The sequence below is a fragment of the Gymnogyps californianus genome, chromosome 28 (genome assembly GCF_018139145.2).
Source record: "Gymnogyps californianus isolate 813 chromosome 28, ASM1813914v2, whole genome shotgun sequence".
Classification (NCBI taxonomy): Eukaryota; Metazoa; Chordata; class Aves; order Accipitriformes; family Cathartidae; genus Gymnogyps; species Gymnogyps californianus.
Window position 1 is genome coordinate 2,580,533 of NC_059498.1, and position 26,293 is coordinate 2,606,825.

Genomic DNA, 26,293 nt, shown 5'->3' on the forward strand with positions numbered 1-26,293 from the left:
TGGGGCCCCGGGATGGGTGTCCCCTGGGTGCAGGATCTGGCCCTGCCCAGTGGCACCTTATGGCGGGGGGTCTCCGGGTGTAGGACCGTGTTCTGCGGCGCAAGGCGTCGGGGGGCCAATGGGTGCAGGATGTGGCCCCATCCTGAGGGGGATGAGTGTGTGGGGGTGGGTGGGGGTTCCCTGGGGTGCAGCACCCCACCCTGCAGAGTGTTTGTGTGTGGGTGCTTGGGTGCAGCATCTGGCCCTGCAGGATACAGGGTGGGGGTGGGTGTCCTTCCGTGCAGCCCTGCAGGACACTGTGGAGAGGGGTGGGGGTTCCTCGGGTGCAGGATCTGGGGTGGGGTGGGTGGGGAAGGCGTCCCCCTTGGTGCAGGATCCAGCCCTGCCCTGCAGCACCCTGGGATGGAGATTCCACGGGGTGCAGGACGTGGCCCTGCAGCACCCCGAGGTTGTGGCTCCCCTCCAGCGCAGGATCCACCCCTGAAGCACCCTGAGGTAGGGAGGTCTTCCCAGGTGCAGGACGTGACCCCGCAGCACCCTGTGCTGGGGGGGGGGGGACGGGACTCTTCTGGGTGCAGGATACAGCCCTGCAGCAGACAGGGCTGGGAAAAGGGGGCTCCCCCGGCTGCAGGACGTGTCCCGCGTGTCCCCCCGCAGCACCCCAGGTGCAGGATGCGGCCCTGCAGCCCCTTGTCCTTTGTGTGTGTGTGTGTGTTCCTCTGGGTGCAGGATGCAGCCCCCCGCCGTGCTGTGCTTCCCCTGGGTGCAGCCCCCCCCCATGTTGGGGTGGGGGGTCCCCCCAGGTGCGGTACGCGTCTCTCCCCAGCAGAGGGCGCTCTTGCTCCCCTTTCCCGCGCTGAGCGAGGGGCGGGGCCGGCGGAGGTGGCGGGAGGGGCAGGGGGGGGTGTGGTGTGGTGGGTAGGGGTGTGTGTGTGTCCTCTGCGCGGGCCGGCAGGGGGCGCCGCCCGGTGCCCGCCTCGCGCCCGCCGGCCCCGCCTCACCGCAGGTGAGGCGGGGCCCGGCGGGCGCGAGGCGGGCACCCCCCCCACCCCGCTGCCCCGGGGAGCGGCGGGGCAGCGCGAGTCCAACCGTCACCGTCGCCGTCATGGCGGAGCAGGAGAGCTTGGAGTTCGGCAAAGCGGACTTCGTGCTGATGGACGCCGTCACCATGCCCGAGTTCATGGCCAACCTCCGTCTGCGGTGAGCGCTGAGGGGGGGGGGGCGCGGCGGCGGCGGGAACGAGCCGGTGTGAGGAGCGGGAAAGGGCGGTGGAACTCCCGCTCCCCCCCCCGCCGCCTCAGGGGGTGTGAGGGGTTGTGAGGCCTCGTCCTCCCGCTTCTCCCCTCCGCCTCAGTTTGGGTACCGGGTGTGGGGAGAGGGGGGGTGCGCTGTGCCGGTTTAGTGAGCTGAACCGGCCCCGCGCTGAGGGAGGGGTCGCGGGCAGCGGCCCCCTCAGCCTGCCTTGCCTTGGCCCCTGCCTGCCTGCCCTGCCGTGAGGTGACCGAGCTCCATAGTGGAGCAAACCCAGCACAAAATAGGGGAATTTTCTATGAAATGGGGATACTTGGGAGAGCCAAGTGAGTATGAGGGTGCCGAGGGTGCCCAGGGTGCAGGGTGCGTCCGTGGGGGCTCTCTGTCACCCCTTTGGAAAACCTCCCTCTTTTCCTGCTCATCAGACCTCATCTGCTTCAGTCTCCACCTTTTACGCCTCCCCTCTAACAGGTATCTCGCCTACGCTGGCATGCGTGCAAAGTTGAGACAGAAAAAAACCAGCAATAAAACTCACCAAGTCCAAGGTTGCTCCAGCCCTGTAGGAGCATTACAGCTGTTCACCGGTGCAGCCTCACTACGTTAACGTTTTGTGATCTTTATGGTTTTATTTCCCTTCCAGACCCAATGGGCTTCGGGAAGATCTGCATTTTCATCCCTGTTTCCTCTGTGAAGTACAACTAAATCCTGAGCAGCACTGATAGAGAGGACAGCCAGTGGGGACCCTAAGTCTGTGGCTGTCTTTCACTTTCCGTTATAAAAGATTCATGTGAGCTCTTCCTGATAAACTCTTATGCCCCTGCTTGTGCAAGGATTTGATAATTACCAAAGGGAAGCCTTTGGGATAAAAATGTGACTTACTGGCTGTTGTCCCCCCCCCCCCCCGGTTTTGCTTGGGCTTTACTGACTGTTCCTCTCCTGCCACTTGCATTCTGGAGATGGTTGAAATCAATAACTTGTCAGGCACATGCGGTTGTTGGACGCACCTGAGAGCAGCCGTGGCAATAGCCAGGGGAAGAGAGGTGGGCTAAGCTTCCTCAGCTGGCATAAAACTACTGAGGAAGGAGAAAATTAAACTCTTTCAGGCAATTGTGATGTCTCCTCTGGATGAAATCTGTAGATTTTGAGGTCTGGCTGCATCAGCCACTGAGTGCTCTGGAATCTGTGCTACACAACTGGCTACCGGGGTGTACCCGTCTTCTGTGGTGCTGCAAGGTCAGGGCTCAGATCCTGGCAGTGTGAGATATAATAACAACCGGCGTATTTGATACTATTTTTTCTTTTAGATTTTGGATTTCTGTTTGGGTAGAGAGGGCATTTGTGTTTAAATACTAACAAAAACATAATGTGAACAGTTGAGCTTTGAAAATGAGGAAATGTCAGATTTAAATAAATTTTGCAGCGCCTCTAAAAGCTTAAATTTGTTTCTTATTTGTGCACGCCATGACACTCTAATTGTATTACAAAGGGCTTACAAACAAAGTCATTGTAATTAGCAGGAAACTTGCATGTAACAGTTTGTTCTTGGGGTTTTTATTCTTTGGTTAATGTGTACTAGAGATCTAAATGAGGTATTGGAAATGGATTGTTAGATAACTTAAAAATCAACGTAGCATGTTGGTTGCGTTTAGGAATCAGATTAATTAATTGAGAGGTGCCTTGCACTGGTAGACTTTGCTAATTTTGTATGAAATAGGATGAGTAGAACAAGCTAGCAATTCTGGATCCTTACAATTGATACGTAGTTTGATTGGGTTTTTTCTGTCCTGTTGCACGCTGATTGTCCCTAAGGATGTTGTCTGGAAATCCCTGCTGTGTCTCGTACACCATCAAGTGTCCCTTTAACTCCAACACCGTGGTCACTGGTACTCAAAACCAGGCTTTTCCTTGTGACACCAATTCAAACTCTGGTTTCTTTTGCACGAGAACACAGGCGTTACTTTGGCCATAATCTGCAGTTTGCAGGCAGAGTTCTGCCTGCACTTCAAGGTTGTCTGGTGTCTGCTGTGGGCAGAATAATCTTTTGTTAAAAAAAAAAATTAATACTGTTAATTTTTCTAACCTTGGTGCTATCGTCCCCTGACTTTAGGCTTGTCTGCACTGGGACATTTGGGAAAGCTAATCTGAATTTACCAGAAGTGTGGCTTTTCAGTAAAATTGCTAAACTCTGCTAAGCCCTGTTTGACACTGCCGGGAGAGCTGTGGCCCTGGCCTGCTGACCCAGCTGCGCTGCTGGTGTTATTACAGTTCTCAAGCAACATTTGCTTCCCTTGTTTTTACTGCTTTGGAGACGGTAATTAACTCTTGCTGCTGATACATTTTAAATGGTGTCAGACCTAAATTACGCCCGAGATTCTGACCTGTTCAAGGGTTGATTATGTCACGTTGTGCTTTGTCACGTTGCATAGATGGCACGAGTTGCCTTTGTGCTCGTCATGTGCTGAACAGAATGGCGAAATTGTTGCTTCTCCGTCATTAACTTCAAGTGCCGGGTTTGTTCGGTTTACACTTGGATGGGCTCCACCCTATTCCATAAATCCAGCTTTCTGCCAGAGCTATTTTTGCTAGGGGTCACTGGCTGACCCAAGACGGGTTGTGCTGGATTTAGTTCCCAAGTGAGCCCAGATGTGGGTGGAACTGAAATCATACCAGTTTCGGTGCATGCAAGGATATTTCCCCAAGGATGTCTCTAGTGGGAAAAAGAGAAATGGTGAAGTTGCACTTTTCATTACTTTAATATTTAGTGGTGTTGACATGGGCTGGATTAGTGTGGCTGATTTGTTTGTCGATGTGAGTACCTACCAGGTTAGGTGGATGGATGCAATGTGAATTTGCTACCTCATGTCCCAGTCCCTGTGCTTCATGCCCTGTTGTTTGTAGGTTTGTGTAGTGATTCAGCGAGGATATCATAGCGTTAGTATTTTTTCATGGCCATGTCTTACAACTCCTTTATAAACCGGCCATTTCATGTGGACACTCAAGCAGTCACTGCATATTACACATTAATTGTAAATAAAAGTCATCCGGTCCTTGAATTCCTTAGTTCTGAGTGGGCTTTGTACCAGTGTTTGGTTATGAATCTTAGTCATCAGAATAACTAAAAAAAAAAAAAAAAAAAAAAGCAGGCCTATTAGAACAATTAGTGTGGACTCAGTAGCTAGCTTTGTTTCTTTACAGAAAACCTCCAAAGCTTTAACAGATAATTGTTCCTTAAGTGGTTGTAAGTATGAATTATTATGAACAGCCATATTTGAGCAGTTTGCACTTCAGCAGATAGTCTGGCATTCCCTTTAATCAGTTCTCTGTTGACCTTTGTGGGCAGGTTGATGACTGCAGTAGTAGTTGGCATTTCAATTCCTATCAGAGGACGTAAGATTATTGAAAGACTCCTTAAAACAGGGAATCTTTTTAATGTCAAACAGCTCTCAGGTCCTTTCACTGGCATTCAAGGACTAGTATTTAGCTGTACTCTGAGTGTCACCTGCCTGTAACCTAAGGCAGAACGTCCTGCTCTGGACTTGTTAAAACGCTTTCATTTCAGTGGGTGGTTTTGACTTATCGTGGCTGTGACTATTCCACGGCAGGTGGAGCGAGACGGTGCTTGTGGAAAGGGAGCAGCGGTCTCGCAGGAGTTGCTAACGTTTTGCAGAAATTGTGGCGTAGATGAAACTTGCGGTGTGAACTTTTGAATAAGAGAAACACAAAACTGTACATCACCTCATTTTTCATCACGCCATAATGAAAATTTCAAGTGACAAAAGTTATCATTTTTAAGTTACTTCCTTGTAAGGAAGAGGGCAAGAAGGTTTTTTCACAAGTATGAAATATTCTGTTTTATATATGATTTCTTGTATTATCCTGCAAAGACCACTCATTGTACTATCCTGTACAACTAGCATTTATCTTGATAAATGAATCGAAACTCAGAGCTTTAAAAATGGTATCTATGTCATGCAGAGAGGTAGCTTGATTTCTTGAATTATCTGTTCTGCAGTCTTAGTGACGATAACTTCAGGAATAACTTCAGACTAGCTTCTCCTCACAAGGTCTCGAATGCTTTGCAGGAGAGTAAGATGTGATCCCCTCTGTGCCGGGGGATGAGATGATGCGGGGGCTCGACTGTGGATAAACCCAACGCCTCTGAATCGCAGCTGAGGGCTGTAAGTGGAAAGCCACGTTGAAATGCAGGAAGAGAGTAGACTATTATATATCGCAGCGGCAGGGTAGCGTTTGGGGTAGTCCCGTATGAGCTGTGTGCTCAAGGTCTTTCTGCTCTCACATCTGATTCGTGAGCAGGTGCTACTTGACTCATCTTTTCCTGATTTCTAGCGAGTTGCTCATTTTTTGTAAGCATTGTGCAAATCCTCTCCTGGGAACATAATGGATCTTTGTCGCAGTTATTAAAGAATTCAAGGATGCATGAAAGGAAGACGGTGAAGGCACCTGGTAAGGTGTAATGATCATAAAATGAATTTTGGATTGTTTTCCTCCTTTTTTTTTTTTTTTTTTTTTTTTTAACTAGTTCCAGCATGAAACCCGATGTGGAAGGCTGTACTTGCTGCTCAGATAGTTCCTGGTCATCCCAGCCTGCCTGAGCCTGAGGATGCGGTGCGAAGAACTACAGTTTAATAATAATCCTTGCAGTTGTCTCCCTGCACACATTGTGATTTCTGACCTCTTAAAGCAACAGTTAATAAAAACACAGTTCTGCATTTAGTTAAAGATACGCAAAAGTGTTTTTTCTACTGTTTCTCAACTATTTCTTACGGTGCAAACCCCAGCGTTTTCAAAGCTATCCTAAATTAAGGCAGCAGTTCTAAATTCATATTTATTGCGGACACTTTTGAAAGATAGATAATATTTGGTTTTGATTAATAATGTTGTTGGTATCAAGAATCTATAAAGCAAATCTGGTTCCCTTCTGAGAATTTTCTGTAAGTGTTTGCTGCTGAGGCAAGTGTTTGCTGTGCAGGCAAGGGTGAGGCGTAGGCTGTAGTCCTATAAAAAGGTTGTAGCAAACTGAAACAGGGAATTGGGCTTCAAATGCTGAAGAGAGATATCTTGAAGGGACTTTCTTGAGACAGTTGTGTGTAGGCTATACCTTTTGGACCTCTCTCAAAAAAAAAGACATCTTTTTCTTCTGGATGATGTAGTGGGTAGAGTCCGTAGTATCTGTCAGTCTTAAAAATGATCTGGTTTGTGTTTTGGATGACTGGTGTGAATAGCTGTTAGTCTCTTGGGTTTACAGCACGCTACTGTGAAGGCAGTTTTGGATACAAGAAGCTGAAGATGGTGCCGAAAATGTATAGACTTCATAACTGCCCGAGTAAGCTGAAAAGAAGCTGTAATGCAGTTGTTAGCAGCCCCTTTCAGTAGGTGATATAAAAGGGCATTTTTTTGTGTAAGTGCACAGATATTCGCTCATCCTGCAGTTCTGAAACGCAAAACTCTTGTTCTGCAATTTCATATCCTCCAGATCTGGAGACTGGGTTATTTTCCTTTTATCTGTCCTCAACAGGTCTGGCAAAACATGTACAAGTTCTGGGGTTGACCGAACACTTCAATTTGTTCCCGTCTTCAGAGGATCAGAGTCCCCATAAATACATTAGGAACAATTCTTTCTCAGCAGGGATGTGGATCATTGATAGCATTTGATTCTTCATCTGTATAGCACCCTTTTTGCTCTTCTGTTGACTTAATCTTACTTAAAGTGTTGGAGCAAAGGGGTGCTGTCTATATTGTATTGAAGTTTTTACACCGGCTTTCTTATCTTTCGAGCACCATCTTAAACATTCATATTTTTGGTTGAAGTTGTGGCAGGAGAGGTTTGGCTTCACACTAGGTAGTAAAGTGTCTTTAATCCTGGCAGAGGAAATATTATGTGAATGCTGGTTTCATTCGTGCTTTTGGTAATGAAATATTCATGCTTAATGAACATGCTTTTCGTGCCTTTAAGCCATTTTAAATAGATTTGAATATGTGAATTGTTCATGTGGTGTTGAATTAAAAAGCTGCTGGGAAGAGTCTGCTTTCTTCCTGGAGAGGGTTGCCTGGCACTGCGGATGCTGCAGGACACTCCTCACTGCTGCTCGGACGGTCAGCAGTTAAGTCTTGTCAGCTCTTCTTGGCTTCTTCAGAATTGCTCAGCTTGCAGAGAGCTGTCTTGTGTCAGAATTCGGAATGAATGGAATGAAAATTCCCCTTAGTCCATCAAAATTTGACTTACGAGCTTGGACAGGGTCCAGCTTGATCTTCGTAGGTGGAAAAGGCCATCGATCTCACTTAAAAAGCAAATCCTAACTAGACAAGCAGCAAAAGGGAGGATCAAGGCCAGCTTTCCGATTTCTGCAGGGACTTAACGTTCAGCTTACGGAAACTGATAGCTGCTACAGGTGGGCTCAGTGTTTCCTGACAACGTTCGTATGAACGAAGCATTGAATGAGATGATGTCCCGCATGGAATTTGTTTTGCCTCCATAGGTGCTGAATTTATATAGTTTCACTGAATCTTCTTTTGCACATCTGTCCTCCCCTGACTTATGAATACCTTCTTTTCTCAGAGTGAAATTTTACAGTAGTCTTTTTATAGCAGTGTGGGTGAGGTAGTGTTTAATAATTCTAACACATGGGTGTTGAATCATATACGAGGTCAGATTTATGAATGAGATTAGTCTTCCAGGGTACCTTACAGTTTTAAATTCTTACGCTGGTAATGCTGTGCACCAGACCTGCTGGTCCTGGCTTGCCTGTTGATGCCAAGCTGCATTTATGGTACTTGTCAGAGCACAGATAACAAAATTTAATTGCAGGTAGCTAGCTAGCAGCAAGCTGGGGAGGGACATTCATGTCACATAGCATCAGGTGTGAAGAAAAAGCCCTACAGAATAAGTTTTGTAACCAGAACTATTGTGAATTAGCTCAATAGGAGACGTTCCTTATTGCATCTTTTTTTAATAAATTGGGTTTTTTCTGCTGTTTACAAAGTATATCTAGAAAAAGCTGGTAATTTAGGAATTCCTCAGCAGCCTTTTTGCTTTCATCCTTGCCTCTTCTCTGCAATTATTTTGTGGATTCTGATGAAGTAATATGGGTCGCGAAGATCCTCAGAGTGGGCAGTGCATGTTTGTGATACTGTAAAGTAGAATCCTGTTCTTGTTTTTGACTACCACACGTTTGAGATGGCTTGTATAACCTGTGTCGTCTTAACTGAAGTAATTTATCATCACCTTCTGAATTTCACTAGCTGAAGGTTGACTTTAAGATCTGCCAAATTCTTACAGTAAATATTAGCTAATATTTCCAATGAGTCTCGTGGTCTCCTTTAGTCAAGAGTCCTTTGTATTGAATTCTGTTCAAAAATCTACCTCTTTAGGTGGTTTTTCTGATCTACTGCTCCACCGACCCCTTGCATTCCTTTTGGGCTGAGCAAGCTTTTACACTACCTGAACATTTCCTCTTTAGTCATACTTACTCGAATTCCTTTTAGAGATGCAGATCTCGCTAGATATTTGACTCTTACATCATCGCTCTCCCTTCTCAGTCCCTGGGTCATGATTGCATCTTTTTATGGAGTGAAGAAATTCTCAGAGGGGGGAGAAGAAAGCAGATGTCTGAACATAGGTTTGCCTGTAGGTGTTAAATAAGGAAGTTGTGTGTCCCTTTGTAGCAAAAGCTAATTTCCAGTTCTCAGAAGCAGAAATGCAATTTCTAGAAGATTTCTGTTCCTTTCAGGGCTTTTCGGTTAGATCCGATGAGACCTCAGCTCCCACTACTGCTGTCACGTACTGATGTTTTGGCCTCTGTTAAACAGACCCGGAGGGGGGAGGTAAGCTTGCATTGCGGCGCTTTCAAATGCTAAAACCCCAGTTTGGATATGAGGCTGTTCTGTCTTGGGGAGTGAAAAAGGGGCATTAGAGAGGTTTAACCTGTTGAAAAGACTTTTTTCTTTTCTTCAAATCGAAACCATTAAACTGTTCCTCAGATAACCTCTATCTTTTGCTAGGAATGAGGTTTTTCTCGTTCCTGGGATTTGTAACAGCTAGTGGTGTTCTCAGCTGGGCTGCGTGGGGCCCGCCTGCTGCAAGCTGACACGGGGCAGCGGACCGGTTCTGTTTGTGAGCAGTGGTTTAGATAGACAGCAGATAACATACTGTCAGAGCCCAGCAATGAGAAGCTGAGGTAGGAGGAGCGGGGGTATCACCTTTTAAATAAAACAGTCGTTAATGATAAGCCAGAGGACCCACCCCCGTCATCATAGATGGTCTTGGAGTGCTCTACTTCTTCTCAGGCTCATCAGTAGAAGTGTGGCTAGTGCTGGGGCATAACAAGTCTGTTCTTGCTTTAACTCTTGATGGTGATGGTACTTTCCATTCTGCCCCCCCTAATTTCAGAGCATTTTTCTGTGCAGACTTTAAATTTTCTCCTTGAACAGTGTTGGAATATTTGTGTCTCACCACTATTGCATTCTGTCCTGTTTACCTGTCTGCTGAAGCATTTTGCAGCACACGTTTTCTGGTTGCTGTGATGTTGCTAGCCATCCCTTGATTTAGAAGTTGGCAGTGGTCTGCCCTGTTGCTGCCATTTGCCTGCTTTGACCTGCCAGCCTTGAGATACGTGAAACTTCAGAGAGCAGTTAGTGTGTGTCTGTTGGGCTGGCCTGATCCAGAGCATTCTTTCCAGAAAAATGTACCGTTGGGTGAAAATACGGCGTTAAACCAGTTACGTGGTCCCTAGACAGCCGCTTACCTGCCATGATGTCATTTCTCATCCTTGGATGTTTCTTGCTGTACTCCATGGTGTCAGCTGTTGACTCTCGTTGTCTCTCCAAAAAGTGTTGTCCCACCTGACCCTTCCTTTCTCCTCTTGCTGACTTGCTATATTTTTGTAATTGCAGTATCCTCTTGGTCATCCTTGGTGACTCCTCTCTCTCCTCTTGCTTTCGGTACCTTTTTTATACAGACGGGCACCTCTGCCCAACTTACCCCCTTGCTGAAGTGTCTGTTCACGTGCCTTCAGCTCTCCCCATGGTGGAGACGTCTTCTCTGATCTTGGTGTTGATCTTTTCAGCCTTGCCCAGTGAGTCAGCTGGAGTTCCCTTGGGCTGAAGCGAGTGAGCTCTTCTGGACAGCAATTCACTTGTTCTGCCTGCACCATCTGACTCGGTCCTTTCTAGGCCTTTGCATTCAAAGTCAAATCTTGTTATTTCCCCTACAGTATATCAGACCCAAGTCTGAGCTATGCGCAGAGCTGAATCTCTTGCCTAGAGTCACCTTCGCACTGATTTTTGTGCTCACTCCTTGTCTTACGCCTTGGCAAACCCCCATTTCCCACATACGCTTGTTCAAAGTTATCTACAGAGATTGTTTTTGCTTTCTGTTTTATCTGCTTCACCTATCTCTTTGCCTCTTTCCTGTTCGACCTCAGAAACACAGCTTATCTCCTTCCAATGTTTATCAGTTTCTCCCACAGCGCTGATCTGTTAACATGTCTGTCTGAGAACTTTCTGATGAGCATTTGTGTACTTTTCCCTCAGTTGCTCCTTTTAGCATGGAAGAAATGCCATATAAATTTCAACAAAGACACTGCCTCCTCCTTAAATGTCTAATTTATGAAGCCTACACAAACTTTGTCATGGTAGGAGGTTTGGTATGCTGTAACCGCTGATTATCGTGTTGATCTGTTCAAATAGTTTCCTGGTTCCATACTGGATCCGTGCCCGTTGGAGTTCATGTTCTCTTCGGCCTGGACAGAGCCTGGCCCAATGCTATCCTGTCTGAGGTTGTTCAGGTAGAGAATAATTTGCTTACAGTATCATGACCTGTTTCCATTTAAGGCTGATGTAACTTAATTTGGGAAGCCTGAAGGCTCGCTACATCTTCCTGGGAAATAAAAATTGGAGAAGATTTGTGGCAGGACTCTGTGCAATATGTGGTATACGATGTGCTGCAAGAGGTAAATGTTTAGTTTAGGGTAGCGTGTCTAACTCCATCTCCAAACGTAATGTTTTAAGTTTGTATTTTTGTGCTTGCCCCTGTACACATGCAATCTTGCATGCTTTATTTAGATCAAGCCAACTTAAGCAGTGTTTCACTGGAACTTCTGACGACCTTTGAATAAGTCTTCTTCTTAGGGGGCTCCTGATGAAAAGGTTTTCGGTCTTGTTCTGATGTAGAGCAGGTGTACATTGCTACCCCTCAAATGAATTATACTGTGGGGCACCAGCTGAAACTTTCTGAAAAGGTTCCCTTTTAATATCTGGCTTCCATTATGAGCATCAGACTGGTCAGTGCCTTCATCATTGTACTGGGTTTTATTTATGGTGCCCAGGACAAACTTGCAGTAGGGAAACTAAAGGGGGCTCGAGCAATTTTCTACGTCGTTCTGTCCAGGAAGCAAAACAGCCAAGGAGTAATGAGAACCCATATTTTAACAGCTTACTGGATGGCAGCAAAGGCTGTCTCACGATGAATAGTGAAGAAAAACAAACAAAAAATTCTCGTTTCCCACTGTATGAACAGCACGGCTTTCTTTTGGGAGAGCTCTTCTATGCTATATCGAGGTGTTAAAATCTGGCGTGTTGGCCTGCAAAAACTCCAATGGTTGTAAAAGCCTTTACATCACGGTTATCAAGAGCACAATGAATCTTTCATGTGGCTAGACATCTTTCAGATGTTTACAGTAAAACTTTTGCTTTTATTCATATTGCTAAGCTTCAACTAAATAGGTTATTTTGTTTACAAGAGTGAATGATAAAGTAAGTTTCACCTTCAAAGGAAAAATCCAGCTACCGTTGTTTGAAGGCTCTCTTCCCAGGCACTGTTTATAAAGCAATTGGATATTGAGTTTATAAACTTCCGAGGCTAGAAATAGTGCCTTCCACTTCTTCTTAATACCTGCTTATTTGGTGTTTTGTTCCTTCTTGGTCCTGGGTGTAAAGGCCAGGGGAGCGAATGAAAGAAGACTCGAAGAGCTGTAAGTACCATTTAGGCCTCCAGAAAAATCCCAGAATACTAGACCCTGAGCGCTGGGAGTCTTTAAGTCAACTTGCTTAGAAAAATTGTTGCCCGTGCATGCTGCGGAGAATATGCTCTCTTTTGTTTGCTTCTCAAAATATCAGAAAGACGCCGTGCTGCTTTTCCTTTTGCTTGCAGGGACATAAGTACCCCAGTATTCTTTTAAAGCTGGATGTAAACAGCTCCTTGGAACAGTAGCTATTAAACTTTGTTGAAAAGTGCTTAGCAATGACAAAAAAATGTTATTTCCGAAAGGATTTCTGTAGCACTGAGGGGTTTTTTTTCAAATGAAAGTCCAAATTTACCACAAAAATGTCCCTGTAACCTCTTATAATTCAAAACATATTACTTGCTTTTCAAAAAGCACAGGCAAATTACCAGGGAGACTTTCTAAAATAAGACCGAGGGTTAGATGTATAACTTTGTGGACAATGCTTCTTGATAATAAAGTGTTTCCTTTTTTGAGTTTCGACTGCGTCGCAGTAAGAAAGTAACTTTGCTTTATGTGGTTTATGTACTGACCTCTTTTAGGAGAAGAGAACGCTAACAACGTTTGTGTATTCCTGCAGGCATTGATATATAAAAAGGACTATATTCGTTTCCCTTTTTTGCCTATTAAATGTAGCATTTATGTCTCTAGCAAAACAAACAATAGAAATCTTGTCTTTGTTTGTTCTTAACTTGTTTTTTGGGCCGTACTGCATCCTGGCTTTCAAGGATGCAGACATTCCTAAGCTAGACATCTCCAGTCTCTGGCAGCTAATTCTCTGAATCTTTATTAGTTATACTGAGCTTAAACCCCTTTGAGGAAACGCCAAGAAAAAGTACGTATGTGTAAACCTTTTTAAACCTGGTATAAAACTATGCAAGCCGGACTTGATAGGAAACTGAAGGCAAGTTGAACAATTTTGAAATAATTGGGAATATTTTGCTTAATTTTTCCAATCAGTTGATAGAAAACATGTTTTCCATTAAGGGCTTACATTTTTGGAGACTTAAAGGGGGGCTGCTTATTGTCAAAATGAGTCTTGTTTTTAACCAAAACATTTTGGCTGCCTTCTTTCTTTTTAGGTACTGTCACTCCATTCCTGTGGGTAGTGGAGGGGTGGCGGGTGCCAGTCAGTCACCCCGAATCCCTGAAGCGATGGGTGTTGTGGGGTTTGGATGCTGAGTGCTCCTGCCCTGAGGAGCAGAGGAGTGCTAGACTTCCAGCCGGTAGGTAGAAGTATGAAAGCCAGGAAAGCGTGATGGTGGACACTCATCTTTTAAAAGATGCTATGTGTATAATCCCCCATCACGCAGGAAACAAGTAGCAATGTAAATCTCAACGTTTTCATCTACTTAAAGAATGCCTGATTATTTTTTTCCTGCTCTTCTGTTGGGTTTCTGGATCTTTGATGCTCTCATCGAGGAGCCAAGGTGGCACCTGCTGCTTGCTGTATGAAGGAACAATTGAAGCAGCTGGCTTAGGGCAGATAGATCTTCACTGTTTCCCTGACTTCTCTGAGGTGATGACGTTGTTTTGGGGCTTACGGGGTGACACACCACAGGCCATGATTAACTTTGGAGGCCAGTCCAGATTTGTTGCTACTGAATTTGGGGAGAAAACTCTTTAGTTGATCTTGGTATCCTCCTGGGAGTTTTTTTTCCATAGTTGATTTGTAACTGGCAATTCAGCTGCTTTGCTAAGAGGCTGTTTACTAAAATTAATGAGTAGACCCTGTACAGATAGACCCATCAAAGTGATTTCACTTGTTTTATTGTACAAACTAGTTTGGGAGCAGTAAAAATGTATTGTGTAGCAAACATTGTAGTTGAATCATGGAAGCTGTTGAATTGGCTCATAATCTTTTAGAATGTTAAACTCCATCTGATACAACATTTTAACCTTCTGCCTTTCCTGTATTGTCCTTGTATCTAGAAAAAATTAACATTAAGTTAAATACAGTAAACTTAGTGAATTTTGAAGACATCTTGTAGCGCCTTGACTAAATTAAGGGAAAAAATTTGCTAAGGTTACATTTCCTAATGTACACTATTAGACCAAAATAAATTGCAGGATGGAACAAATTAACAGGTTCTTACAGAAAGACTGGCTTGGTCAGTAGGTCTGGTTTATGTTGTACGAGGGATGTGGGAAGACTTTGGAGAGCTCAAACATTTAAGTAGTCAGGATCAGCACTGTGTTCTTTTTTTTTTTTTTTTTTTTTTTTTTAAATCAGGGCACTTCTGCTGCCTTTTTGAAGGCTCCTCCATACCTGTACATCGGTTATGTGTCAGAAATCTTGTTCTAATAGTAATTCCCACACCACTTTCACAGCCAAATTCTTGGCTGTCTTAGTGAGCATGGTAAGCCCCATAACCAATCTGGGAAAGCTTTGGGGGGGGGGGGGGGGAAGGCCAACCTTCTAACCTTTCATATGTAGATGTATTGGCTTGTCTTAGCCCAAAACAGTTTAAGATAAATGAGCAGCCTCTGTTTATCTTAATGAGGCATTTGATGTAGAAGCTGATAGTACTAATGGCCAGATCCCAAGTAATTTGCTGTGTAACAGTGTGTAGGAAAATTGCGCAATTGTGCCCACCCATCTGGTCATCACTGAGTGTCCACATGGATAGCGGGAGCCTTTGACACTCTCATTTTATCATTCTCCGAGTAATAGAGTGCAATGGATACTTTGCAAAGTAAAAATTCCTATCACGGAAGACAGCAATTTCTTTGTAGTTTTGACCTGGGTTTTGGTACTCTTTGTGCACTCCAGTGCTGTGTGTGCCACATAGTCCCCTTTTTTTCATGTCGGGAGGAAATAACATGAAAAACATCCTATCCCATATCACGTACAACCATCCATCTATCGGTAAGGGTGCTCACTGTGTGTAAGTGGCGAGTGAGCAGCACTGACAAGTTCAACCATTCACTGATTTTGTTTTCTGCTTTCTGACACTTAAGCCTTTGGGGTATGCTGTGGTTGCTTTCAAACTTTTCTTTACAGTGATGAAAGCTAAAAACCTCTCTTAATAAGGGTGAAGATGGTTGTATTCATTTTACTCTAGGAGGATGTATTTTAAGAAAAACAATAGTTATCATGAGACCCATGGGATAAATCACAAGTGCCAGTGGTGAATATTATTTCTCAGTCTGTAGTCTTGCCTTGTGTTTACCTCCCTGCTCAGTGCTGCTGTCACTGCCACCGACCCCTTGGGTTGTCTGGCATTAACTTGTATTAACTTGTCCTGCCCTAGAGTTTTCGCACCAAGGATTTTGCCTTTGAAATTACATCTTTCATTCAGAGTGGAAGAGTGGAGCAGTTTTCAGTCTCACAGAGATGTTGTGTGAACGCAGAGAAGGTATTGGCAACAGAAGGATTTTGTGGAATGTCAAAATTCACTTTCACAGGAACTTCAATGTGATGCAAGAGCTGAGGGCTTTCAGTGGGGATGTCCCCGCCCTTAGGCGCTTTTAGGTGCTGGTGCTAATGCCTGGGAACTGATTTGGCTGGAAAAAGGATCTGTTGCTTCTCTGCTCAGGATCCCCAGGAGCCTTCCAGGGTGGGAACTGGTGGCACAAGGTGATGCTGGGTGTCCTGGGACTCCTGCTCACTCGGGGTGACAGACCTCCTTCCTCCCTTACCCCTTCCTCAGCACTGGATTCCCACCATCTGCTCACTGACCTCCCCTGCTCCTGCCTGCCCCATCAGAGAGCTCGTAGAAGGTGTCAATGGAAACCCTCTTTTCTGAGCGTATTTGTGTTAATTTTTTCTTTCTAGCATAGTTACCTTATATGTCAGTCTTCAGAAACGTTCTTAAAGGCCTTGCTGTTTAGCCAGCACTTGACCGTCTGGAAGCCACAGAAGCATCGCTCCTGTTACCCTGGTGCAAAGTCTTTGCTGTTACATTCTGTAATTATGCACGCTATTAATCATTTTCTGGTGCTTCTGGATCCCACTGCAGTGTTTGTCACTCTTTTGCTTTTGGATTTCACATTTGCAGAGTGTAACTAGCCATTCTTCATGTGGCTTCAATTTTTCTTGCTAGATTTGCCTTGAATTACATCATAGAGAAGTTGAAATAGTAATAATAAATCACCTTCCTATTAAGTAGATAGCATCTACTTGTCTTGGTTTGACTTGCTTTCTTACCAAGTGTATTTTGGGATCTCATGAAAACTTATTTATTAGATCATACTCGTGAAGATAGTATAGGAGATTGTTCCTCTTATTCCAAATATAACCGTCCTGTGATCTTAATCAACATTTGCTTTAAAGTTGTCCCTGACAATTTTGGCCAACACCAGTGTTAATGTGGAGGTGGCTTTTTTTTTGTTATGGACTTAGTTCCTTCTTTTCTATCTGCAGATATGACTGTGCTAGGAGAGCAGTTTGGGATTTCCTCCAAAGATGACTCATATTTGCCAGATCCACCTATAGCAGAAGTAGGACATGCTGTTACCATGTGTATTATTTAGGCTACTTAATATTTAGTCCGGTAGTCACTGAACTTTAACTGGTAGCCTTTATCTGTGAGCTTGCTTTTTCTTCCTCCGTTTGTCCACCTAAAGACAAACAAAAACCCCAGGTGAAGTTGGAGTGTGTCTCCATTAATGTTCTTGCTGCTAACCTGCCCTCCTGTCTGCCTTGATTTTATAACTGGGAGTGGAAATTGCCCAAGGTCATCTTTCAGAAAGCAATAATGTGTTATTCCTGCCATTGACTCTACCTCTTGGCTGGTTTCTGTAGACCTCAGACTCCTGCTTGCAGCAGCCTGTGGGAATATTGGTGGTTAATTAGCGTGAGCCACAGCAGTCCCGGTTTTTAATTTCCTCGATAGTCCCTGGGGAATCTCCATTTCAATGATAGTTTCGCTGCTGCAAAACTACAGCTGCAGCAAGGACCTGCTTTTGTATTGGTGAACTGCTGTGCAGTTGCATTTCTCAGGGGCTGTGCAGATCTCGGAGCTGATGGGATGGGGCATGAGAGAACTGGGGGAAAACACTTTTAATCTGGAAACTGTGCTGTGCAGATTGCCCAGAAAGCAAGCAACTGGTCTGATCAGGTACAGAAAACAGTGCCCCAGCTACTAGCATTGTGATCTCTTCCGAGAGCATCATCTACTGAAACATCCAGAAGGAAGGTAAAAGTTCCTAATGCTTTATCCAAAGCAAGATCTTCCTGCCAGAAAATTTATCACCAATAGCAGCGTCTGCAGTTGAGTATTGTGTGGCAGTTCTCAGATACTGGTGTGATGAACTTGAACACACAACTGGAATAGAAGAAGTTAAAAAGATTTGTAGTTTCAGATTTTTTGTCTGCTTAAGACGCTCTTTCCCATTCTTTTCCATTCCCCAGCATTTTGTTGCTAACATCTTTGTCCTCTGGCCTGTCTTGTCCTTTATAAACAGTTTGTTTGGAGGCAGGAGCAGTCGTCTTTGCTGTATGCGTATCAGACAGGTGTTTAAAGAAGAATTGCCTTTGAAATTAATGAGAAGGTTAAATGGGAGGCAATTGTCTCCACTTACGGATTAAATGAGTGAAGCTAAACACGAGTGCCTAAATAAAAGTGTGAGCTATATATTTCCAGGACGAAATTAGCCTTGTTAGGATGCTTCTTTTGGGGTTCCATAATTTATAGAATTACTTCCTAATATTTACAGAGATTACTTCCTAAAAGGAGATTGTTATTAATGCTTTAGTGCTCCCTCGGGGCTTCAACAACAGGGTGACCTGTAGGAAGCCTAAATGGGTTCATTCTTCTCAATTTAAATTCCTTCTGTCAAAATGGGAATAACCCTTTGGATAGGGAAATGTTTTTAGCAGGTTCCTGTCTGCTCAGTGGTGGTCCAGCTTCACTGGATTCAGGTTGGTTGTGTCATGGGGAGGGCTGGTGCTTTTCAGCCCTGTGATTATTAGATATACTCCACCCTTGAAAGCTCCCACTCCTTTTGCTGCTCTTCCCTTCGTGGCTGGCACAGACTAAGGTTACGCCAGAGCGTCGGCACGGCCCGCGGTTGCATAACGTACTGCAGTGGGCTAACCAGCTTTAGCAAAACAGTCATCTTGGACAGATGTTGCAGTGAAGTAATGATTAATCGGGGAAAAATTTTAACAACCTTAAATGGCAGTAAATTTATTTTGGCAGGTGGAGACTAAGAAAGTCATTGCTGCCATGTAGCGGAGTGTTTGTTACTCTGAAGAGTCAGAATTACATTTTATCTGCCGTAACACTTTCTCATGCTGTCTCCTGTCTCAAACTTTTACCAGAGCAAGAGCTTCAGTACTGAAATCTCCTTTTACAGATACCTTTCTAACATGTTTGCCATCCATGTGAGAATGTGGAATGACATTTTTTTTCAGACCCTCACTAAACATCGGAAGTACCATTGCTTCTTGCTTCAGAGAATGCAATGCACATACGTATGGATAAGGAATGAAATATCCTTCTGAATTGACATGATGACAGCTATAGCTTTATTCTAAAGTTTGTCTTTTCAAGACATATGAACTGGCATTGCAAATAACACTGAATGTCTTCTGTGAGACTGTACGGGATAAAGTGATGTATCAGCCTGCCAGACTGAATTTTTCAAATATTCTTGTAATAATCTTTCTGAAGGTGAAAAAGTAACTGGGTTCATCTGAGGCATTTCTTTAATAGTGTCCTGGATTAAGATTGGGGCTTCTTAGATTTAGTGAGACAGTAACCCACATCCTTGAGAATCGAGTGATAAGGGAGAATTGATTACTGTGATAATTTTAGCAACATTTGAGATGTGAATTATTTTTAATTCAAAAGCTCCAAATTCTCAGCAGCTCTACTGTTATATTTTATTTTGAACAGCAATTTAGTTTTGACTTCAGGAGTAGGTTGCTGGCATTTCTCTTTTTTAATCTCTCCTTGTTGGCCAACAAGAGTTATTGTTGGTGCATCCATAAATTTCATGGAAGTTTGTTTATTTTATTGAGGCTCTGTTCAGGGCAGAAAACACTTACCTGAACCTAAATTTTATATGCCCTAGAAAACTTTCAGCCTCTCTCTCTCAGATTGTAGCGGTTAGGTAGGAGGACTCAAAATGATTGTTGAATGTTTATATAATGTTGTTATTGCCCGAGATGCAAGATGTATGCAACCTGCAGTCACAGTGACAGCACTATTTTTGGTTATGGCGTTGTCCCGTGTTCTTGATTCTTTCTTTAACCAGCAGAAGTGGTGACACGTATGCTGTTTTCTTACCAACACTGTACTGAAAGTAAATGTAGTCAGCAGACCAGGGACTACATAGAAGTGTACACTAATACACTTCAGTAGTCTACACTACTGAAGACCGTGTGTTAGAGTAAGTGTTTTCCTTGTAAAAAAAAAAAAAAAAAAAAAGCATATATTTTATATGGTCAGTCTTTCTGCAAACAGGTGAGTTGTTAGCCTGGTAGGATGTAATTCCATTTGCCTTAGTAGTTTGATTTCCTTTTGGCTTGTGTGTGCTTCAGCTCATCAGTAGTCTTGTGCTGAATTGATGTTGACTGTAAGGTACTTTTCAGTAATTCAAGGGAAGGATATCTGTGAAAAGATTGTGATTTGCTTTTTATCTATAGTAAATGCAGGCTATCAAGAGAACTTAAAAATATGAAAAGTATAGGCCCATCTGTACGTAATTTTCGAGGTCACATTTTATGGCCGCATATGATGGTTGTAGTTCCTAGTGCAAAGAACCAGCTGGCAGATGCTTTTACTTGTTTTTTTTAATAAGGTATGAAGGCATAACACACATCTGAAACAGCTGAGAGATTGGTATGGCTTAAAGAGTTTATTAAGTTTACTTAAAATCTTAAAGCAACTCTAATTTAAGGCATGTTGATTTCTTCAGAAAGCTTTTGTTAGTTTGGATAGAGGCCATATTATGTAAGATATAATTATTTGGCATCAAAGTAGTAACTTTAACAAGGAAACAGTTTAAAGCTTGATGTGGTCTCTGTTGTGGCAGTAACATTCAAAGTCTCAGTGCATGCAAGAATAAGACACAGGTGAGGTATGTTTATAAAGGCACAGTTTCCTTATTTACTATATCACAATAGCTGTGTCTCGTTTCCCTCTAGTTACCTTGCTGATCAGTGACTATCCTGAGTGCCAACAGTCAGGAAAATGAGAAAACAATCAGGAAAAACTTCTGTTTTCATGTTATCTGAAGTGCTTTGAGGCGGCAGCTTGCAACTCCTGTGTGTCGTTGTCTTGTGGAAAAACTCTAAGAGGTGCCACAGAGTCAGTGTGGACTCTGCTGAGCAGTGGTGCAGCCCAAGAGGAATATTTTGTGTGGCTTCACCCAGGACGAGATGGGGTCAAGCCTGCCATCAGAGATGTATTCAGAGGATCAAGAGGTCTAGTACTGCTGGCTCAGTAGCCACAGCTGAGATGTTTTTAAATCCTTTTTCCTGATATTGGAAAGAATTGTTAAGAACCTCCTTAAATTCCCTTTAACCAGCTAATTCATTTTCCTTGTTTTTTCTTTTTCTTTGCCCTAAATGGAGTCAAGGCAGTCTGGAATAATGTGTGTGGAATTGACAGGCCGTTTTTCGTTGCATACAGTTTTCCTTTGAGATGACCTTTAAGCCCTGCGTTAGTTGCGTTTCCATTTAGGGAATCCTTAAACTATTTGATATTATTGCAGGGGGGAGGCTTAGATAGAATCAGAATTTTGAATGTTTGTTTTCTGATAGTAAATTGCCTTCTTGTGTGTCCTCCAAAACTTCACACAGAAAATACTATAAACTGGACTGCTTTCAGAGGGGTGACAGCAGAGATGGCAGCAGAAGCGGCTCTTGGGGTGAGAAGGTCCATGGGGCAGAGCAGGGACGTACCGAGCACAACGGCAGGTGACTGCTAAGAGCTAGAGCCCTGCTCATGTCCTGCTTAGCTGCAGCAGGAGAGAAGAGAAAAGGTCTGGTGCTGAAAATGTTCCATGTTCCCTGAAGTACGCTGGAGACACAGGATTTCTCAAGATCCTGGACACATTTTAAGTTTTGGAGAAACTGTGCCTTAGTGCAGCACCAGGGAAGGTTCTGGAGAGCAGCTCCTCGTTGGATCATTCTTGACCTCTTCCTCACACATTCAAATTCTGGGAAAGCAGAGCTTGACGAGAACTAGATTGTATCAGGAGCAGCAAAGGCTTCTGCCTGTGCTCGTCAGTGCATCTTGGAGTTTCACATCAGTGTCTAATCCGGTTTTGGAAACTTACTTCCTTTTCCTCTTTTATGATTTGTACGAACCATTCAGATGATGTTTCACTACTGCATTGAACATAAACTTTGGTTTCCTCTGAGTTCTCCAGTGTTAGGTCCATATCGGTGAACAGGGATTGAAGGCGATCCTGGGGCTCAGTTGCTGCTCTCTTTGCAGCCGTGGGCATCTGCATAAGAGGCAGCTCATCTCACCCAACCCCTCCTGCTCCGTCTGTGCGCCTTCCCTCCCTGGCCCAGGAGAGCACTGCAGGAGCAGTCACGGAGAATGCCCTGGCATGAAGATCCCTCTGTCCTAAGAAGTAAGAACAGTCCTGCATTCTAGTTCAATACCTGTGTGAAAGTTTCACCGAGCTTCTCAGCCTGAAGACAAAGTAAGGAATGTTATCAGCGGTGGAGGAATTAACTTGCTAAAAGTGTTTTTCCTGTTTAAAGCTTTTATGGTACTCTGTCTGTGAGGTGGCATCAACTGTCGTCTTGGGAAAGGTCAGATTAGTATTATATGGTCAAAATACTTGTCATATATTTACTACAGGTTTATCAGGCATTAAAGGGATGAACCATGTCAATGAGTCCCTGACAGACCAGCCGCACAAGCCTTGGACAAACTGGCTGAGGGGCTGATTTTCAAAGTTATGCCCCTTTTACTGAAGGTACCAGCCTGGCACAGACTTAGTTTGCTGTGGAGGAAGGTACAGGTCTTCCTGTTGGAGTATTTTGTGGTCCACAGATCACTGGAACTAGTTTAGAGCTATTTTTATTGTATTCGTTTCCTTTGGATCTATACAGGATGCTTGTTCTTCTAACGTCCTACTTTTTATTATGATTTTAGATTGTGAGTGCCAGCTGTGAAGGAGGCAATGCCTGTAGTTGCAATTCTGTGTGGGAGTGCCTGGCAGCATGTGTCCTTCTATAATGTCAGACTTTTTTATTTGAAACAGACTTTTGTTTGGATGCCTCGCTGAATAATCTGTCAATAGCTGAAATAATACCTTGATCCCAGAGTAAGTGGTGCTGCCAGAAATCCCACTTGCTTGTCTGGCTAGTTCCATGGTCACAGCTAATAAACTGTCTTTGCTCATGCTGCGGCTCATTTTGCTCCTGAATTGCCCTTTCTGCTATAGATCTGCACATGCTGGCTGAATTAGGTTAGTTACCGATTAATGTAATGTATACAAACAACTGCTTGCTCTGCTGTTCTGAGCCCGAGTCTGTCTACATGTGGGGTTATCTCATTTCTCCAGTGCTCCTTGTGAACCTGTGAACTTTGGGGAGGATTTAATGATGGGAACACCAACGCAGACCACCTGCCTGACTTTTGGCTGACCATGGCTAAAAATCATAGCCTAGCTGGACTTCTCTTTTCGTTGCTTGCAGTTGTGAAGAGAGTTGTGTCTAACAATTTTCCCTCTTTTTTTTTTTTTTTTCCCCTTTTAATTAAGGTTGGGTACAATGTGAGGGAGAGAGAGGAAAATTAGGGGGCCATGAACCAATTCCAGGGTTCGTGAAGCAGCAATAAAAGTGCTATTATAAATGAGCAATGGCTTGTAAAGGGTTGCAATCTGCTAATGTAGGTTACTGGGTTGATACCATTGATTTAATAACCGTTCTTTAATCTGCTTAGATATTTTGACAGTCCTTTCAGTTTGAATATGAGGGATTGGTCCCTTGTGAATTTTTGATTATTTCTCTGGGTCATTTTAATAGTTGCAAAACCTGTCAAATAACACTCAGCTGCACAGCACACTGCAATTTCTGATCAAACTATGAAGATAACAGCCTCAATAATTGCAGTGGTGTTGAAGTAAGTGTCATCCAACAAGCTGTAATTTGAAAATGGGTACCACTGCTTGGCCAATGTGGTGGTATAGTTTAGAAGCTTCTAAAATACTACCTTCTGATACCTTTGTTTTGTTATATACTGCTTATATCTGGTTGGCATATGATGAAAAGAGCACACGTGCCCATCTTCTTAGCCTTTGCATTATAATTACACATTTACAAAGCAATCAATGCTGGGAAGAAACGGAGAAGTGCAGCAAGAGCCTGTGTTTAAATAACCAGTCGCACACTTCTGTGCCGTTTTTGAACATGCCATATGGTGCGTGATGTATTGTAGTTTGTGTATGAACAGTTGGTCAGTGTATTATGAAGCCTATGGTATCATATGATTGTGTTTAGTTTGCCCTACAGAGGCTGCTGTTAACAAGAAGAAAGGACTGTCTGTTTATGAACCTTTGAAGAAAGAAGTGTGTTAGCAGTCAGTGCAGTTTCACCTTGCTCCTCATGCTGAGGGAGCTTAGTTATGTATTCTCCTTTCAGATCTTTTTGGAAACAGAGTTAAAGCAGATGCTCAAGGAGGGACTTCAGGAGCAAAGCAAGCTGAACCAACCCAGCTAAAACAGGAATATGAATACTGCCCTCGTTTGGAAGGGGGTGATCCGTAAGTAAGGAGGCCAGCAATAAATGATCAAAAAGAATCCCAAATTTCTGAAAGTCTCCCTAGTTTGTGGAGGTAATGTTTTATGTTGTGAGTATACTGTTACAGTGTTTGAGACTGAAATGGTGCTTCACGTTGTGAGTAACACCTGGGTGTTAGCACCATCTTCTTTCCCTACTTAATGAGGGAGATGGGGGGCTTACAAACAAGATAGTCAAGCAGCAGTAAGTTAATGTTTAGTTTTAGTAATATCTGTTTTATTTCCTGTACATTTAATCCTCAGTTGCCCTGGAGTGGATGATCTGGTTGCAAATTAACGACACCATTGATAAAGGCGTATGTGCGCTGCATTCAGAAGCAGCTCGGTCCTGGCAGAGCAGCCTAGGCGTGGTGCTACTAGAATGCACCCGTGCTGCTTTCAGGCTGGGGAGTGATATCGCTGTTTTCTCACCCTGTGGAGCTCCAGCTAATGAAGCTGCAGAGCTGAGGTGGCTCTATGCAGAGCTGGCTTTTGCCTTTTGCCACCATATTCTCAGAGCGGGGACTCCACAGAAAAAGCTGCAGAGATCTCCTAGCAGGAGGTGAACTCCTCTCGTGCAATGTGGACACCGTATAGGAGCTAGGGATGTTAACATCTCTTTATATACTCAGTGGAAACCTGGCCAAGGCAGTTGATGAATCAGCCCCAAAATTTCACCTGCCTGAATGTAGGTATCTAGTGGAAGGCTTGTGGCAGTGTGCTGGTTAACCCAGATGCAGGGCTGGCAGGCTGGCAATGCAAGCGCTGGTCTCTACAGGGGTTTGGCAAGCTGGCTTTGTCCTGCAGGGCTACTCAAATTAAAAAAATGTAACCTGGCCTACATTAAGGTGCCCTGTGGGAGCAGCTATGGTGTGTGATGCAGAATGTGGTCTGTTGGAAAGCTCTGGGAGTGTATGTGCAAAGACCTGTTGAGAAAGATCCCTCTCCCAGGACTGCTGCAGATGCTAGGCAGCATGGCTGGCGAAACGTCTGCTTGACAAGGAGCTAGCAAGGACGCTGTGCTTGTCAGCTGCTTTGCATCCACTGGCCTGTGGAACAAGAATCTCCCTGCAGCGGATCACAAAGGTGATACAGATGTTGCTGAGGTAGCCTTTGTGTAAAAGCCAGATTCATAACATTAGCGATGGCACGAATCGGGGAGGTGGTGCTCCTCCTGAAGATGCCTGGATCACCTCGTGGATGAAATCCAATTATACAAAACGCTGAGCCGTTCATTTACAGATGAATAATGTGCTGTAAATTGCAAGGTCGTGGATCGGCGGCAGAGGATGATTAGAGGACAGTAGATGTGCTGCGTGATACCAGCCACCAGTTCAGTGTGCTTCTAGAAAACATTCATGAGGCTCAAGGATGCAGTGGGAGGAGATGCGGTCAGTAAAGACAAGGAAATGTTGGTACGACTTCATAAAATATTAGCAGGCTTTTGTTTTAATAACTAAGGTTTGACTTGTTTAAACTAAAAGTGGTAACAAACCCCCAAACCTGAGCTGATGGAATTACACTTTTCTGTTATCCCCTCTCCCTCCAGCCTTCCTTCTCTCCCTGCTTCTCCTCACTCCCCCTCCATCCCCACTGAAAAAAGGGGAAAGAGAAAGAATTTAAGGAATAACACTGGTAAAGCAGCACTGGGTGGTAGAGGGGAAATCGTGAGTTATTGTTGCTAGCTGGTTGCATAGGTTGGTTGGTTTGTTTGTTTGAACGTATTGATACTGTGTTTTAGGGCTTCCACTTAGTGTTTGCAGAGGCCACGCAGGAATCCTTGGTCCTGGCACACTGCTTTGGCTAGTGGGTATCTATTGTTCTCTTCTCCAGAATTGGATGTGCTGCAGCCCAGATGGGATATTTTCAGGGTGAACTGCGTCTTCAAGTAGTGTTAAACAGATTTGGATCCCTGGTCTGTCTTGCTTGAGGTTACATCAACAGATTTGGATTAAGGAAAGGATTTTTCTTGTATCAGGTTACTGGACAGTTTAGAAGGGTTTCTGCGTGGCCCTTTTCCTAGAACTGTTGGCATTTTCACTGCTGAACTGTAATTCTTTTAGGGCTGAGACAGAAATTTAAGTACACAAGCAAGTAGCTTGAAAAGACGAAGCCTGCTTGCATGAGAGAGAAGTAGAAGAAATAATTAGCTGGTTTTTATCTACTCTGACCTGGGACTTTGAGAGAAGTGAAGATATGGTGTTAATAACTGTCCGTGTTTCCTGGTGTTTGCTTATCAGCATTAATGACCTGTGCACCATAGCAGCAACTTATAGAAAAATCAGAAGCTTTGATATGTAGGACCATTTCCTTAACTGTTAATGCGGGTC

At 44.0% G+C, this 26,293-nt stretch overlaps 1 protein-coding gene across 2 annotated transcripts in view; it reads left to right on the forward strand.

Moving 5' to 3' along the window:
• Positions 1 to 1,105: 1,105 nt before the first annotated feature.
• Positions 1,106 to 26,293, forward strand: part of MYO1D (myosin ID) — a 162,161-nt gene continuing 136,973 nt past the window's right edge. For both annotated transcript variants that reach the window (XM_050911627.1, XM_050911626.1), the window contains exon 1: positions 1,106 to 1,200. In XM_050911627.1, coding sequence (XP_050767584.1) covers positions 1,106 to 1,200 — 95 coding nt within the window. The remainder of the gene's footprint in view (positions 1,201 to 26,293) is intronic.